At 36.4% G+C, this 18,396-nt stretch overlaps 1 protein-coding gene across 9 annotated transcripts in view; it reads left to right on the top strand.

The window, feature by feature from the left end:
- Kansl1l (KAT8 regulatory NSL complex subunit 1 like) overlaps positions 1-18,396 on the top strand; it is an 86,864-nt gene that overhangs the window by 41,567 nt on the left and 26,901 nt on the right. For all 9 annotated transcript variants that reach the window (XM_041631737.1, XM_041631735.1, XM_041631732.1 and 6 more), the window contains exon 6: positions 4,923-5,127. In XM_041631737.1, the coding sequence (XP_041487671.1) occupies positions 4,923-5,127 (205 nt within the window). The remainder of the gene's footprint in view (positions 1-4,922; positions 5,128-18,396) is intronic.

The raw sequence follows: 18,396 nt of genomic DNA, 5'->3' as shown, positions 1-18,396 counted from the left end.
ACTCCAAATAAATGAAGTCACTGAGGTAGTTATACATTTTTAGACCTGATATTCTAAAATGAACATAAGATGTCATATATTATCTCTGAGAAAGTGAATTTCTACTTGAAATAAGGTCTAAATTTTTGTTCGATTTTGCCTTAATGAGTTCCAGAATGGGGTATGAAATTACATTTTCACGACCCATTGCCATACTGTCGTCACTAGTGGTAATTGTCCCACGTGCCGTGCAGCCATCCCTTCTAGCTGGTGTCATAATTGAAAAGCCGCAGTCTGACAACCATGTCAACTACGCTGGGAAACCAAGTCACATCACAGTAGTCACTTCTCAATTAGGAGAATATTGTTTGCTAGCAATATTTTCTGGGTCACTGCTCTCAATATAAGTTTGGATTCTGATGGATAACACTAATTATCATATTAACTAGATATATGATGTCAATGGGGAGATGAAACCTCCCTGTTGTTTTGAAAGAAGTGCCACTAGGAATTACTTTTATTTGTAAAACAGCTTCTTTTCGCTTTTATCTCTAATGATGTAAGTGTAAAACTAATTTTATACACGGGAATTTACTGGTATACTGCTAAAATTGTGTCTAGAAAATATGTAATTCTATAATAACATGTTTATTTTGGTCTATTGATTGGAAAAATGAGAATACAAAATTTATTGTACAATAATTTCTTAGAAAAACATTTGAGGGATATGCAGCAAAAACAGTATTTCGTCTGAGAAGGCTGGGTTCAGAAAGTATTTTAGCTTGTATTTGTATGTGGGGAGTCATATCTGGGTACCTAGGTGTACATGTTCCTAGTATGCTTACTGAGGTCAGAGGACACCTGCGGAGGCTGTCCTTCAGATACCTGCTTCCTTTTGAGCTAGTAATCTTCACCACATAGGCTCAGCTTCTCAGAAGCTGTGTGTCTTCTCTTACTGTGCCATTGACAGGCTTACAGATCCCAGCCACCACACCACACCCCTTACATGCCTTCTCAACAATCCAGACATACGTGCTGAGGCTGGCGAAGTGATCCCCTATGCCTTTAACTTTGTTTTCCTTTTGTGTGTGTATATGTTCCCAAATTTTCTTTGAAGTGAAAACACTACTTTTTTAAAAAAACTCAGATAAGAAATAACAGTTAACAGTAGCTTTCTGTTTTTTGTTTTTTCTTTTGTCTTCATGCTTTCAAATCCTTTTTAGGCAGGTATTGTGGTGCATGCCTGTCATCCTAATCCTTTAGAGGCTGGCATAGATGGTTCATGAGTTCCGGGCCAGGCCAGCTTGGGCCATAGTGAGTTTGAGGCTAAGTTTGGCCTACATAGCAAGAACTTTTCTCAAAAACAACTACAAAAAGAAATAATAATATTCTCAAAAACAAATACAAAAAGAAATAATAATAAAAAGTCCTATTTGAAGTTTATAGCCAGAGGTAAAAATACAAATAACACTATAATAATCAGTTTCTTTTTCTTTATGGAAAACATTAAACATAGAAAATATATTAAAAATCCACCTATTTCTAGACTTAAATTATCTCAATATTTTGCTAATTCAGTTAAGCAGTTTCTATTTCTAACATGATTGTTTACTCCAGAAATATTTTAAAAGTTAATTCTGGCCCAGTGGTGGTGGTGCACGCCTGTAATTTCAACAGTTGGGAGACGGGCAGGAGGATCTCTGTGAGTTCAAGTCCAGCCTGGTCTACAGAGCAAGTTCCAGGACAGTTAAGGCTATAACATAGAGAAACCCTGTCTTGAACATATACATATATGCCCTTTTTAAAAACTCTTGGAACTGTATTAAGTGTTTGACAAGCTATATGTCTCAATTATTAACTAGTTAAATATGCTAATATTTGCCTTTGTACTTGAAAAAAATCCCTTTTATCTGGGAATGGTGTACGATCCCAGCACTTTGTACTTGTTACATTTTGAGACAGGTCTTACTAAATTGTGTAAGCTGGTCTTTGCCTTATCTGTATCCCAGGCAGCACTTGAGCTTACAGTCTGATTCATCGCTGAGGCTACCTGAGTAGCTAGTAGTACACATTGGTGTCACTAGGTGACAGTTTGTGTTATTACTACTGCTATAATATCACTGACATAGTTGTTGAATGTATTATAGTTACCATCTTCCCTCTTCAATTCTTCTTTTTGTTTTTATCAACGTAAATTACCCAGACTTCTTTAGATCTTTCTGATTTCCCGTTGCTGTGTGAACATTCTTGAATTTTTTGTTTTATCACTCTAAAAGAATATTTTTATAGTAGATGTAATATGATTTAAACACAATAATACTGTTATAAAAATACTATCTTTTGTGTGTAGCATGTGTGGGTATGAATGTGTATAGCAATATGGTATGTGGTTGTATGTGCATGCATGTGGAGGCCAGAGGGCAAAGCTGGGTGTCTCCCTCAAGCACTTGCCACCATATTTTCAGAGACAAGATCTCACTGACCCTGGAGGGAATCCATCCAGAGAGTTTTCAGTTTCACTTAAGACTTTTGCCCCAGTGTTGGGGTAATGAAAAAAAAAAGCAGAGGTACTGCTGCACTTGGCTTTTACTTGGCATCCAAATGCAGGTTCTTGTACTTCCATGGCAGGTATTTTACAGACTGAACTAACTTTCTTTCTCTCTCTCTTTCTCTTTCTTTCTTTCTTTCTTTCTTTCTTTCTTTCTTTCTAGATTTATTTATTTAACATGTACCATGTTCTGTTTTGCATGTATGTACATATGAACAGATCTCATTATGGTGGTTATGAGCCACCATGTGGTTGCTGCAGACTGAGCTATTTCCCTGGACATAAAAGAACTGCAAACACCAATTGGTCTTAAGTCAATTAGCATTATTTGGTTGGTGATATGCCAAAGACAAAGGAACAAAGGAGACCTCTACTCAGTGTTTCCAGGTTCTTGTCATCATTAAAGAAATAATAAGTAAGGCATTTGGAGCAAGTTTCTTACAAGGCAGAGAGTTACATGGTGAAGCAGTAATAGTTGGCTTCTCAGGAAGAAACATCCCAAATCTCCAGTAGCTCCTTTTTTTGCCCAAACTTAAAATGATGAGGGATTATTCTTGAGTTAATGTAGAAGCGAGGTGAGGGGTTACAGGAGGGGTGTGGGTGTGTCCTGGAATAGGGCTAACCCAGCATTTCTGCCCTTATGTGGGGTTAATGTAGAAGCGAGGTGAGGGGTTACAGGAGGGGTGTGGCTGTGTCCTGGAATAGGGCTAACCCAGCATTTCTGCCCTTATGTGGAGTTAATGTAGAAGCGAGGTGAGGGGTTACAGGAGGGGTGTGGGTGTGTCCTGGAATAGTGCTACCCAGCATTTCTTCCCTTATGTGGGGTTTTCCAGCTGCAGCATGCTGTCAGATACATGACAAAAGCAAGCAAATTTGCAAGGCTAGTAATCTGAAGATGTATTTATAATGAATCAAAGTGTAGTCAGCAGCTGTCCTAGCAGATGTTGAGGAGTCTCATAATGTACCACCATTTACCAAGTTTTCTGTTTATCGCTTTATTCCCTGTGTATCTAGCCTATCTCGATGTAATGTAATGTTAGACTACTAAGTCAACTAGTATTGGTCTGCATAAAGTTGAAAAGCTTACATTCTATTAGTACATATATAATGTATCAATATATTAACATATTACATATTAGTATAATATTACAATATATTAGTATATTAATATGTAATATAATAATGCAAGTTAAGTGTGTTAACATAAAACAGCTCTCCAAAATTCCTAAGACAGTTTATTCTGAGTGATTGCACTTAGGAACAAATTCAGGTTGCCCTGAATGATATTTTTCACTGTGGAAACAATTTCATGAACATTTTTATGAACAAAAGAAACACAGACATCAAGACACCTAGCAACTACAGGATTGGAGATTCAAGTAGGCCAGTTACATCAAAGCGTTAGCATTTTCAGGTGCTGACTCTTGACGTTATTAGTTTTTTGCATTGGTGGAAGCTGGTGGAAGCATCTGGCCTTTCCTCTTCCCAGAATTCTTTTAGTCTGGTTACCCTGCCTTACTTCCTGCCTGGCTACTGGCCAGTCAGCATTTTATTAGACCAATATGAGTGACAAATCATTACAGTTTACAAGAGTATTATCCCACAGAAGGTAATAACTTATTTGTTTATATATTCCAAATGTTCTTTTTTTACTGCTAGTCAAAATAAAACTAGATCAGATTCAGAAAAGAATAACAAATGGCTATTAACGAACAAAAGATACCACCTAATTTTTCTCTTGATGTGTAATATTCCAACATAATCATGAAGTTTTAACCTGCCAGCTTGTAAAATCTTTATGATTGGGATCTTTTTTTTCTGGGAATATGAGAAACCTTAAATATAATATTAAAAATTGCAATAAAGATTAATTATAAAATTATATTTTCCATATATAGCTTATTTCATTATTTTATAGTTGTAAGTTACATCATAAGTTTTAAAAGTTTCTAAGCTATAATAGGGTTGTAGCTGTTTCAGAGTTCACTAAACTTTGAGATGCAGTAGGCTTGCTTATTTAAGATGCAGTTAGCAGACCTTGGACTTTTTAAGCCTTAGTTCTGATGTACTTCATCTAAACATGAAAAGAAATTGGCATAAATAGTTTAAACTATGTCATCTGTGAATTATTGTTTTACAAGAAACATTCATCTTATATTAAAAACATTTTAACTTTGAAAATGTACCTTTTGCAGCAGAAAATAGAAATTATTTCTATATTTTTACTATGTAATTCTCCATTAATATCAATTATTTTACCTATTGTTATCACAAATTGACTAAAAGTTAATACTCTTCTATCATAATAAAACAAGAAAATTTACATTTAGTTTTCTTTGTCTTCTGTTTATTTTATTTTGCCCTCCCCCATCTCCAATTATTTCATACATTTCAGTGCTTCAGAGAATTTAGATGAGCTCTCTTCCTCCAGTAGCTGGTTACTTAATCAGAAGCACAGTAAGAAAAGGCGAAAAGACAGGACAAGACTGAAATCTCCATCCTTGGCTATCATGAGTACAGCTGCCCGAACAAGACCCCTTCAGAGTTTCCATAAAAGAAAACTCTACAGATTGAGCCCCACTTTTTACTGGACTCCTCAGGTAAGGCTGCATTTGGGAAAACATGAAGAAAGATTTCACTGCCAGTATATTTTTAGTACAACTGGGTATGAGTTATATATATAGATAGAATAATTACATACAGAAAGCTTAAAATACAGTTTATAAATTAGATAATAATAGATACTGACAATAAAAATTGGGATTTAATATTTTTGAACATAGCAGTAAACTCTGTGTATTCTAAAATTTCTCTTATTCTCAGTTTTTTTTTTAAAATAACTATTGTTGTTTTTTTTGCTTCTGGAAATTTAACATGGGCCCCTGAAAGCTAAACCTGCACTCTACACTGAGCTATGACCAAGCCCCTGGCTTAACAGAATAAATGTATGTTGCTGTTTTGTAAGTAAATTAAACTAATTTTTAAAGAAAACGAAATGTCAAGGTGATCTTTAAAACATTCAGGTAAGGTAATAATGAAATGTGCCTCATATTTGTGTTAAAAATGTTGACTCAGGTAAACACAAGACTAGTGGCAAAAACCAAAGAAGATGGAGTCTTGGTAAAGAATTCAGGAACTAGCTTTTTCTAGGCTTCTTCTTGCCAAATGTGGGAATATTTGAGTATGAAAACTTTTAATTTGTTCCCTCCCTCCCAAACAGGGTCTGGGCTTGATTGACTGTGTAGCCAAGTGTGATCTTGAATTGATTCTCCTGTTTCCACCTCTGGGGTGCCTGGATTATGAGTATGCTGGGAATTGAATCCGAACTTTGTGAATGCTAGGCCAGTACTTTACCAACTGAGCTGTATCTCCATCCCAATAAGAACAGTGATGAATTACTAAAAACAGAGAGGGATAGGGATGTGGCTAAATTGGTAAGAGTGTTTTGGTCACAATGCCCCAGGAAATCTCAGCAAATGCAAGGTCATCCTAGGCTACATAATGAGGCCCAAGCCAATGTGCCCTACATGACACAGTGTCTCAAAAAAGCCCAACAGAAAACAAAAGAACACATGCACCCATGAGTTCACAGTGATGACACAGAAAGGATGGAGTGGCTGCTAAGTCGGTATGCAGGTAGACAGGACAGGGTGCTAATAAATAGAATGGGTGAGAAAATGGAAGAATGGCTGGGCAAGAATAGTTAGAGATTAATAACAACCTGAGATGAGGCCCTAGGAGGAGATTGTAGACAGGATATCTGCATAGACTTAAAAGTACAACCACCCTTCCTGCCTGTTGCCAAGGGTTCATCATAATTGTATTATTGACAATCAGAAAATATGTCACACAAGTTGACAAAGCCAGAGTTGCCTACTAGAAAGATAGAGTATTATGCAAAGATGTATCATTCTAACTTAAGTATGCATAATGATGAGACAAAGCCAAGTTAGAAATGTGCAACCAAGAAACAGCTTGCAATACTTAAAGTGAAGCATGGTTAATAAAACTGAAGATCAGAGAAGCAAAACAGCCAGGCGCTGGCTCTTACCTTAACCTCAGTCTGAAAATGGTGATCCTGCCTCCAGGAATCTCAGAATGAGACTAGGCTTGATAGTTGTTTCCTCCCATTTTATAATTATCTCTAGTTCTGGGATTAAAGGTGTGCACCACTGGGATTAAAAGCATTCACTGCCCGGTTTCTATGGCAACTAGTGTGGCTACTGGGATTCAAGGTTTGTGATATCACTGTCCGGCTGTAAGGCTGACCACTGTGGCTGTTTTACTCTCCTGATCCCCAGGCAAGCTTTATTTATTAAAGTACAACTGAAATGACACTACAAGTTCTCAGTGTCATGAAGAATTGTTCTTGATTGAAATATTAAGATATATGACAAAGGATTAATGTGTAATACAGAGCAGAATATTGTCAGAGGGACATTTTTTTCTTGGAACAATGAGAGAACTAAAGTATGGTTGATATATTAGATAAAAATATTTATCAGGTTGGGGATTTAGCTACTGAGCTACATCCCCAGTCTACCATCCATAAACCATATATTCTGGCTTCATCCCCAGCACTGCAAGCAACAAACAAAAGCCAGTATTGAATATTCTGAATGTAGTAACCATTGTTTTGTTATACAGAAACCAACCTATTTTAGGCAGCGCCCACTGAAATATCGACAACTAGTGGCCAACACATATAATAAATTATCTCCTGTCATCTAGAATGGTATTAGTTCTTTGTCATCCTTTGGAGAATTGAAGGTACAAACTTTAAGTACATTTCCATACACTCACTGGTTGATACAGGGTAACAAAGAGAAGTAGCAATGGAACAGAGAGAGCTAAGAGCTCTTGTGGTAGAGAGGACATAGGAGGTATTTCTTACTCTGTGACAACAAGGGGAAAGCGTTTGAACTTTTAAATATTATACTATTAAGGACGTTTGTAGGACTTGTGGTTGCAGTTCCAGCATACAAAGAAAGCAGACAATATCACTCCTTACTTTAGACTAAAACAGTGAGCAATTTAAAAACTAATTCCTTTTCATGGATCTGTCGGAGATTTGAGATTGCCAGGCTAATTGCTATCTTGAAATATTGGAAGATAGGAAAATCGAGAATCACATCCAAATTCTGTTTACAGTCGCAGAAGCCATGGGTAGGTACATTAACCACATGGACCTCTATTCATTCATGGACTTGCACATTTTAAAACTTAAAGCAAAAAGGGAACTGCTAATGGCTCTAGCATGTAAGGAGGAAGAGAACCAATGTGAAATGAGCTTTGGCATTATCTGTAATAAAGAGCTTTAGGAGAAAGATTTTACCATCTGAAGGAAGAACAGCTTTTCCATTTTTATTACTGGTTATCTCTCAGTTAAGTGGATGTGTTTGCGTGTAAATTAGAGATAGTTGTTAAATTCATAGTTTAAGGGCTTGGATATACTAAAAGACTGAGATTTAAAAAATACTTCCTTTTCCACACACTTTATTACCAAGCTAAAAGAGCTCCAGTGTGAGAACAGAGTTTAGCGAAAGATCTGAGGAGGAACCTAAAGGGAATCCGAAGTGACTTGGGAGGTGAAAGACTTGCAAAGTATCTCAGCAGGGTGGAAATACTGGCTTTTGTATTGTTTTTCTATTTATTCCCTTATTAGCTTTTTTTTCTTGGTTTTGTTCCATTTTCTGCTTTTTTGATTGACTTGCTTGTCTCTGTAGTTTCAGTCTTCTTCCTACCTCTGCTCTATTTTCCTACCATCTGCTTTTACTCCTTTCCTTCCTTCCTTTCTCTTTTACCGCTTCCAAGTCCTCCACTCTTTATTTACTGTTAATGACTTTAGCATTAATAATGTTTAACTCCCTTGTTTGTAAATAGTTAGGATCAGAGACATTTTATAACCTTAGTAAGGATGTGTAGGTAATCATGCATTTTAATAATTTAATAACTTTTCTGGAAAAATAATTGTTTTGTTATGAATCTCTGCTTCATCTTCTTTAAAGAATAGTGCGAATGTAAGCTCAAGAGAAAACTACTCTTAAAAGTTGTGAATATATAAGTGAAAGAAAAATATGTATATATCCCAATAGATGTCTAAGTCATAGTATAATAGCAGGAGAAGTATGAAAAATTTAGACAGTATGACTCCTTATCTAAAAAATAGGTAAAACAAAAGATGCTGAAATACTTGAAACCTAGGACAAAGAATTCAAAAGCCCACTTTTAAATTTGATCAATGACTTTAAAGAAGACATCAATTCAGGACCTAGAAATAGAAAGTCTGCAACATGGATTGAAAATTCATCAAGGAAACAAGTAGCAAACAAATAATAGTAATAATAATAAGTTATAATAAACCAGTTGGAACTATTACCAATAGACTAAATCAAGCAGAAGAAAGTACACAGGGATTAAAAACAAAGTCAAGGTCAAGAGTACATTTAGAGATGAGTTAAAAAAAAAAACAAAAGGCAGGATGTCTATGACTTTGCAAAATTTTGGAAGAGCTCAAACCTAAGTGTACGTGTAATAAAAGAGTAGAGTTTCAAGACAAAGATATCGAAAAACCTAATCAGTTATAGAACAAAAATTTCTCCAACCAATGATATAGACAAACTAGGAATGGAGGCACTAATAATTCCTACAAAATATGGCAGTTGCAGAAGCTCTCCATGTCACATCAGAGTTAAAGGCAAAGAGTGGAACAAAGGAAGAGTAAATACATGAGAAAGCTGGTTCTGGTGTCCCACATCGTTATTCGAGCACTTAGGAAAGTGAGAAGGATTTCAGTCACTGGTGAGTTTGTAGTACATTGAGAATACATTGAAGGGTAACATAGCAAGACTGTCAAAATGGAAACAAAATGTCAAGTAAAACACAGCCAAAAGCTACCAGAGGAAAATGTCAATGTGCTTACAAAGGCATCTCCATCAGAATAATATTAGACATCTCCTTTCAACAAAAGTTTGAGGAGCCAGAAAAACATCAGCTGATACCATCCAAGAAATTGGGGCTTTTCTCTGTCTATCTAATGTATCTTATCTAATCTTATCTATCTATCTATCTATCTATCTATCTATCTATCTATCATCTGCCATCTACTTAAATATAGATAGAGGATGGTTATGTTCTTTCTACTCCAGATTTCTTCAGAGATTTTATTTTTTTAAAAAATTGATATTGAACTTGTTCAAGGGCTTTTTCTCTATTGAGACAGTAAGATAATCATGAGATTTATGTTCCTGAGTGTTATATGTGTATGTGTTATATTAATTTGCTTATGTTGAACCATTCCTAAATTTCTGGAATGAAACCAAAATGTTTATGGTATATTACAGACACACACAGCATGACAAATGTATAGCCAATAATACACAAAATGGGGAAAAATAAAAGCATTTTCCCTAAAATCAAAAGCAAGACAAATCTCTCCATTCTTACTAATTTACCACTGAAATTCTTATTTAGAAAGCATGAGAAAGAAATTAAATGATTACAACTTTTTTTAAAAATGAAATATTCAGTTAGCCTTATTTGCAAATGATTTGATACTAAAAAGACCTTGATAGGGACTGGAGAAATGGCTCAGCCAATTAAGAACACTGCTCTTCCATAGGACCAGGGTTCAATTTCCAGCACCCACATAGCAACCCACTATTATCTATAATATCAGTTCCAGGGAGTTTGGTGACCTTTTCTGTCTTCCGTGAACAATAGGTATGCACATGGTTCACATAAATGCATGCAGGCAAAAACCTAGACACATAAAAATAAAAAAGACCTTAATAAAGACTCCCTAATAAAACTTTTTGATATGATAAATATTTTCAACACAAAGTGCAATAAAAAATCAACATACAAATAATTTTAAATATACAGTTATAATCACGCTGAGAATGAAATCAGGAAAATAATTTTTCACATTAGCTTTAAATATAGAAATAGATAATTCTAACCATAGAAGTGTAAACTGTAAAACACTGATGAAATTAACCAAAGCAGATAGTAGAATATGGAAAGACATCATATGTCAATGGATCAGCAGAGTTAATATTGTGAAAATATGTATACTACCCAACGTTCTTTATAAATCCAGTACAGTACTTACCAAAATTTCAATGACATTCTTCAAAGAAAAAGCAATTCTACAACTAAATGAATCCCAAATAACCATAACATGTTGCAAGGAGGGACTCCTTGTTCATCCCAGCTGCCCAGTTAGCTTAGCCCCAAAATAACCACACAGAAATTGTATTTATTAAAACACTGCTTGGCCCATTAGCTCTAACTTCTTACTGGCTAACTCTTATATTAATTTAACCCATTTCTATTAATCTGTGTATTGCCATGTGGCAGTGGGTTACTGTGTAAAATTCCCAGTTACTATCTCCAGTGGATCCATGGCGTATCCCCGACTCCACCCTTCTTTCTCCCAGCATTCACTTCTGTCTTCCCTGCCTACCTAATTTCTACCCTATCAACAGGCCCAAAGCACTTTATTAACCAATGAAAGAGACACAAAGACAGAAGGACTTCCTACATCAATAACAATAATAACCCAAGGAATTCTTAACAGAAATAGCAATGTTAGAGATATCAAATACCTGATTTCAAATGATAGAACAGAGACATGCTAACAAGAACTCATCAAGTAAACAAAACCAGAATGGAAAGCTCTGGGAAGGAAGAAGACAGAAAAAAAAAAAAAAACAAACCCCACAGAGCTACAGGCATCTGATTTCCAAGATCAGTTCATAAACTTGTAGAAAGTACATCTTCAACAAATGGTACTGTAAAAACTGATTCCCATGTGGTAGGATGAAACTGGATCCTTGACTCTCACCCTGTCAAAGTGTTTACAAACTAGATAAAAACTTTGAAACTGTTTTAGAGAAAATTCATTAAGACATGGGTAGGTACAAGGGCTTTCTGAATACAAGTAAAAAAATGTAGGAAATAAGAATTGACAAATGAGATTGCATGTGTTTCTAGGGGCTGGTGAGATGGCTTAGTGTATGAATCGTTTACTCTGCAAGCAGAAGAACCCACGTTACTACCAACACTCATGTGAAATCTGGGAGCAGTAGTATGTATATGTGGGGCGGGGCACTGGAGACAAATGGATCCCAGGTGTCTGCTAGTCAGCTGGTCTAGATATGATGGAAGCTCTAGGTTAGTGAGAGACCTGGTTTCAGAAGTATGTTGGGGAGCTATAGGTGAAGATATTTGATTTTGACATCTGACTTCCATATGCACATGCATAGGTGAATATACACTCCCCAGCCTGCCCGTGACATACAGTTTCTGCATAACAAATTAAAAATGAAGCAACAACTTATAGAATGAGAGAAAATTTGTATTAACTACTCATCCAAAAGAAGAGTAATATCTAGAATACATGCTGAGCGTAGAAGTATACATATTAATCTCAGAATTGAGGAGTTAGAGACAGTTGGATCTTTATGGGCAGTCTGGACTACATAAAGAGTTCCAGGCCAGAAAGGGCTACATAATTAGAACCTGTCTCAAGGACAATAAATTCAGTATATATATAAAGAGAGCATAAAACTGAACATCAAGACCTCTACCATCCAATAAATAAATGGGCAAATGAATTGAGCAGTCTGTTCTTAAAAGAAGTACAAATGACCAGTGAATATGTAGGAAAATGTTCATCATCCTTTGCCACGAGGAAAATGCAAATGAGAACTACACTGAGATCCCATCTCACCTTAGTCAGAATGGCAATCATCAAGATCTATAGGAATAGAAATCCCTGCAAAGATGGATGAATAATTAGCCTATATACATCATTAGTAGAATAGAAATTAATGCTACCACCCTGAAAAAACTAAAAATAGAATAATCTCATGTTCCTCTTTACCACTCCTAGACATAGAGGAATCTTTGTTAGCATGCTGGTAACAAAAAAACCAACTGCATCTCTACTTAATCTACCACGTTTTATAATACCTCAGTCATTTAACCAGCCTGGCTTTCCACATGTTCATGGACAAAGAACACACACAGACACACAGCAAATTATTTAGTCATAATGATGCAAATTATTCTTTTGCAGGAAAATGGATCAAACTAAATACTGTGTTAAGAAAATAAACAGTCTTAGAATGACAAGTGTCTCGTGTTTTCTCTTATATATAGAATCTAGACTGTATAAAAAGTGTTAACAAAAAGTATGAATATTTGGGAAGACAAAGGGGATCAGTAGGAGAGAGGAATGAGAACAGGAAAGAACAAAAGGATTAGGTAAAATCAACATCTCATATATACATAAGAATATCGTAATACAACTCATACTTTTACAATGAATATGTACTATATCTGGCACCTCTAGCAATAGCAGTTACTTTTATATAACATAATAATAAAAGGTTTACTTACCTCCTATTACATTATATCATGCCCAGCATTCAACAGAACTCTCAAGGCGTGTTAGGAAGAACACATACTGAAGAGACAAACCAATTTTTAGACCTAACCTCAACAAAAAAGAAGTTTGATTGTCATATGGAAAATCTTAATTAAAATGTTTTATTAGGGCCTTTAATACATAAAGTAGAAAACATAATAGATTTGCAATGTAAATAGGTGGAAAATCAAGAGGAACCAGAAATTTATGCTATAAATTAAAAACACTGTAACTTAAGTTTGCCATTGGTAAGCTCATCTGTGATCTGAACATGGCAAAGGAAAGATCATCACAGATTGCACAGACTTCAGGAATGTAAATTCAAAGGGGAATTTTAAAAATGAAACAGAACACGTAAGAATTCTGAGACAATTTCGGATGGTGTTAGATATGTATTGGAATACCAAAAGAAAAGGAGAATGTGACAAAAGAAAGATTTGAAATAATGAAAGAGAAATTTCCAAAATTAATGGCAAGCCACAAATCAAACATGTAAAAAGAATTTTTACCTGAATACCTACCTGTTTATCTATCCATTCACTCTCCATCCACCCTTGCACCCTTCCATCCACCCACCCATCCATACATTTATCTACCTGTTATCTAAGACACATTCAGACTGTAGAATCAAAAGACAAATCTTGGAAATGGCCAAAGATGTGTGTGTGGGAGGGGAAGGGGTATCTTAACTGTAAAAGAATAAAGTATAGGTGTAGTAATAGGAGCGGCGGGGCTGCGTTCCCAGCACCCCAGCCGCCTGCTCGGCTAGCTTATGCCCCGAAATAATTACACGGACACTGTATTCTTTTAATCACTGCTTGGCCCTTTAGCTCTAGCCCTTACTGGCTAATTCTGATATCCCAATCAACCCATTTCTAATAAACTGTAGCACCGGTCTTACCGGGAAGATTCTAGCCTATGTCCATCCTGGGTCGGATCGCGTGCGTCTGCCTGGGAGCTGGGCGCATGGCATCTCTCTCAGGCGTCTGCTCCAGAGAGGAGAGCTGTCGAGACTCTGACCTCACTTTCTCTTCCTCCCAGCGTTCTGATCTGTTTACTCCACCTACCTATGTCCTAACCAATAAAATGGGCCAGGGCAGTTCCTTTACTAGCCAATGACCTTCCTCCATCATATAGGTGACTTTTAAAATTATATCTATGGATGAAGATATGGAAATAAAACATTTAAATAACTGTGATATTGATATTTATATCCCCAAAGACGCCCATGTCCTGAAACCTGGTTTCTGAGAGTGTGACTATGGGCTAAAGTGTGATAACAATGGAATCTTTGAAAATTTAATTAAGGAACTTAATACCAAGATCATTTTGGACTTAAGTTAGTTATAAACCCAATGATACATGTTATTTTAAGAGCAAATAAATTAGAATTTTGGAAAACAGACGAGATGAAAGCATTGTGGAAATAAAAGCAGACTGGAGTTATGCTACCATAAATCAAGGATGATACAAGTCTCAGGGGGTGGAAAAAGCAAAAGAGCATTGCCTCCTAGAACCTTTGTAAGTTTGCCCTATTAAAACTGAGGTGCCATAATTAGGAGAAATGAATTTTCAACCCCTCCATTTATAGCATCTTGTAATGGCAGCCCCAAGAGTATATGCTCCTATAACAAAGTTGCTTTGCAGTTAATAGGTAAAGAATGAAAAAGGTGTAAGATGGATAATGGAAAACAACCTAGATTTTTCTAAGTTCAGAAAGTGCAGAGGATGAAAGTTAAGGCTGCTGACATCTTAGAAAATTTATGTGCTGCCATTTTTTTTTTTCGAGACAAGGTTTCTCTGTGGTTTTGGAGCCTGTCCTGGAACTAGTTCTTGTAGACCAGGATGGTCTCGAACTCACAGAGATCCGCCTGCCTCTGCCTCCCGAGTGCTGGGATTACAGGCGTGCGCCACCACCGCCCGGCCCTGTGCTGCCATTTTTAAAACGTTGCTAGGAAATGTGAAAGTCATGTGTGTGTTTGTGTGTGGTGCTTGCACATGAATGTGAGAGCAGAGGCCACAATACATTCTTCTGTTGCTACCAACTTCATTTCCTCGAGGTAAGGTCTCACTATACTGGAAGCTCCCTTCTGGGCTAGGCTGTCTGGCTGGGAAACTCCTAGGATCTGTATATTTTCCCCAGTCTCCAAAACTGAGGTTGCAGGAATACACAGGGCCACTTTTGACATAGGTACTGGGGCAGTGAATTTCAATATTTAATAAGAGAAGTTTGCAAGCAAATTGGAGAGATGTGATGTAGTTCCTCCTGGCTGCTTCTGGTAAGCCACAAGAGAAAAGAGGTAATTGAGTAAGGAACTATTAGGTAAAAAGGAACTAGAACTTAATAACTTGGGAAATTTCCATCTCCTGGGGGAAGGTGTGTGTGTGTACACATACTCAGCATCATGCCCTGGAGTGAGCCAAGGGTATTTTATTTGTGGGTAAAGTCAAACACCTCAGCAAAAACCAGATGGGTAGAAGGGCAGAACGATCCAGAGTCTTCAAAGAACGTTTTGATCTCGGGATGTGGATCTCCTTAAAATATGTATCTCATACTGAAAAGGACAGAGATGATGTGATATGATTGATGTTAAGAAATCCTCTGTTTTTCAGGCAAGAAATGAATTGATAGTAAAAATCTCTTGTAGATCTTGAAGGTAAATAATGGGCCTACATGTCAAAACAAGTCCTTGGCTAGGTGGTTTCTTAAACACAATAAATATATCACTAGAAATCTTTGCTAATTTGACTCTTGATAAAGTTATTATTTTAAACAACTGTATTACTAAGTCTGAGAGTATACACCAAGTGAAGACCTTTGGTATACATATATCACACACATATATATGCATTTTTTCTTTTTTTGAGACAGGGTTTCTATGTTGTCCTGGCTGTCTTAGAACTCACTATGTAAACCAGATGGGCCTGGAACTCAGAGATCTGCCTACCTTTTTCTCTTGAGTGCTGGGATCAAGGGTGTGTGGTACCATGCCTGACTGTATGCACATATGTTAAAGTATGTGTGTGTATGTATTTCAGAGTGTATATATACATATCAAAATTTTTGAATACAGAATGAATATATGTTTAATATATATTTTTATATTGCTAAAGTATCCTAGAAAAGATTAATTAAAAATTGGCATATACACAGTATCATAGGCTATAACTGTTCAAATGGCTAGTAGTATGTTCTGTTTTATCAAAATAAAATCTTTGTCAGTAGAAATGTATGCAGTTTGCACAGCGTTCATAAAATTGAATATCTCAGCCATCAATAAATTTAAAAATGTGTAAAAGACATTATTCATCAAAGAAATACTACTAAAACTATACAACAACACTATATATTTATTCCTGAGACCCGGCAACTAATAAACAAGGGATGCTAAATTGCCGTCGAGATGGAGTTACAGGTGCTTGTGAGTCACTTGTTATAGGTGGTAGGAACTGAACTCAGATCCTCTGGAATAACCTCTGGTCTACCTCTCCAGGCCCTCCACATAACTTTTTTCTTCTTTAAAGCTTCATTTTCTTCAATCCAAACACTTTTTCATACAATATATTTTGATCATGTTTTTTTCCCTTCTCCCAGATATCCCCAGCTCCCTACTTACTCAACTTTGTTCTTTTCTCTCTCTCTTGAAAAAGTGAAAATCAAACAAAAAAATAAGATAAAAAAAAGTTCACACAAAACCCAAAGACAGACCGTGGAGTTTGTTTTGTGTTGGTCAACTACTCCCAGGCATAGGGTCTGCTCTGAAGTGTTTTTGATATATCAAGTGACACTTCTTCCTTTCCCCTTTGCCAGCAGCCATCAATTGCAAATAGTTTCTTGGTTAGAGATGGGACCCTGCGTCCTCTTCCCATCTCAGTACTAGGACACCTTCTGGCATGAGCCTATGTAGGTCTTGTGCATTCTGCCATGATCTCTGTGAATTCATGCATACATTAGTCCTGCTATGTCTGGAAGATACTATTTTATTGGAGTCACCCATCACTTCTGGCTCTTATAATCTTTCTCCCTCCTCTTCTGCATAGCTCCCTGAGCCTTTGATGAAGAAATCCCATTAGGGGCTGACTGCCCCCAATCTCATTCTCTGCACATTTCCAGTGGTGGATATTTGAGTTAATACCCATCTACAGCAAGAAACTTCTCTCCCGAGGGTTGAGTGAGACTCTGATTCCTACAGGATGATTTCTTTAGAATAAGTCCAGACTTTCCACAATGTAAATATTTAATTTATTGACAAATAGGAGTTAATGTGGATTTTAATTTTGGAGGGTTTATAGAAGGACAAGAATACTAAAAACATGATTCATGGGGGGGGGGGGGTCATCATTTGAAACTATCAGCCCTGTCTCTGGATCCCAATGATTGACATTTCTAACCCTCTCAACTTTTCCCCAGATGTACTACTATCATGTCATTTATGATGTTAGGCTCAAGTTTGAGGTCTCAGATGCCATCAAGTAACATGTACCTGCATTGAGACTATAGATATGGCTTCTCAGGTATAGTTCCTCTATATTAAAAAGTATAATTTTGTAAGTAAAATTATTAGTTCTACAAATACTCAAACTGCAGTCTGGGGAAATGTGTGGCATACATTAGTTTTGAAATAAAAGTAGACACATAGCAGACTTGTTTATTAAAGTCTGCACTCATGGAAGTGGCTCATTGTTTTTGAACTTGCCAAGTCTTGCATCTGCTTCCCAAGTTGTGGGATATGAATGAGATGTGGCACTTCTCTGAAGTCCTAGTAAAGGCTTCTGAGACCCTGACACTAAGTACACAGTTTTAACTTTAGTTCTCTGGACTTAATCTTCACACTAATGTCTGTCATTCCTATTGCAAGAGACCATTAGATAATCTGAACATTTTTGGCTAGACCAGCTACATGACTAATTGTGTACTTGCAGTGTAATTGAACCCACAGTAGACAGAACCAGCTCCCAGAAGTTGTCCTGTATGCTGCGGATTGACAGGCATGGATGAGATAGAAAAGTGTTCTCCAGAAAAATCTAGAATTCTTAATATATAAATGTTTAATAACATTCTATAAGGTAATATTCCACTTACAATTAGTAATTAAAATTATTATATGTCCATAATGTTCAGATCCTTCTTGATATTTTTTTGCCAGTTGCCATGAAACATTCTGTCCTGCTCAGTTGGCAATTCAGCCTTAAGTAAAAGGGAGCCCCCCTACCTAATTGGCAGCAAAGGGAGTTCTCTGTAACATTGGGAAAAATACAGTTCTAGACTTCAAGGTAAAATTCTCACTAGAGCTTCCAAAAGAATGCTAAATATTGCATCTTCTCTCTCATTACATGAATTTAGCTTTAAAATTTCATGTGTGTATGTGGGAGTATATGCAGGTAGAATAAAAAAACTGAAAAGAGGAAAAATAGGCTTAAAGGGAGCAGGATG

The sequence above is a fragment of the Microtus oregoni genome, unplaced genomic scaffold (assembly GCF_018167655.1).
Source record: "Microtus oregoni isolate MIOR12 unplaced genomic scaffold, Mior012 000038F_ref0000394, whole genome shotgun sequence".
Classification (NCBI taxonomy): Eukaryota; Metazoa; Chordata; class Mammalia; order Rodentia; family Cricetidae; genus Microtus; species Microtus oregoni.
This window is presented reverse-complemented; position numbering and strand designations above follow the sequence as displayed.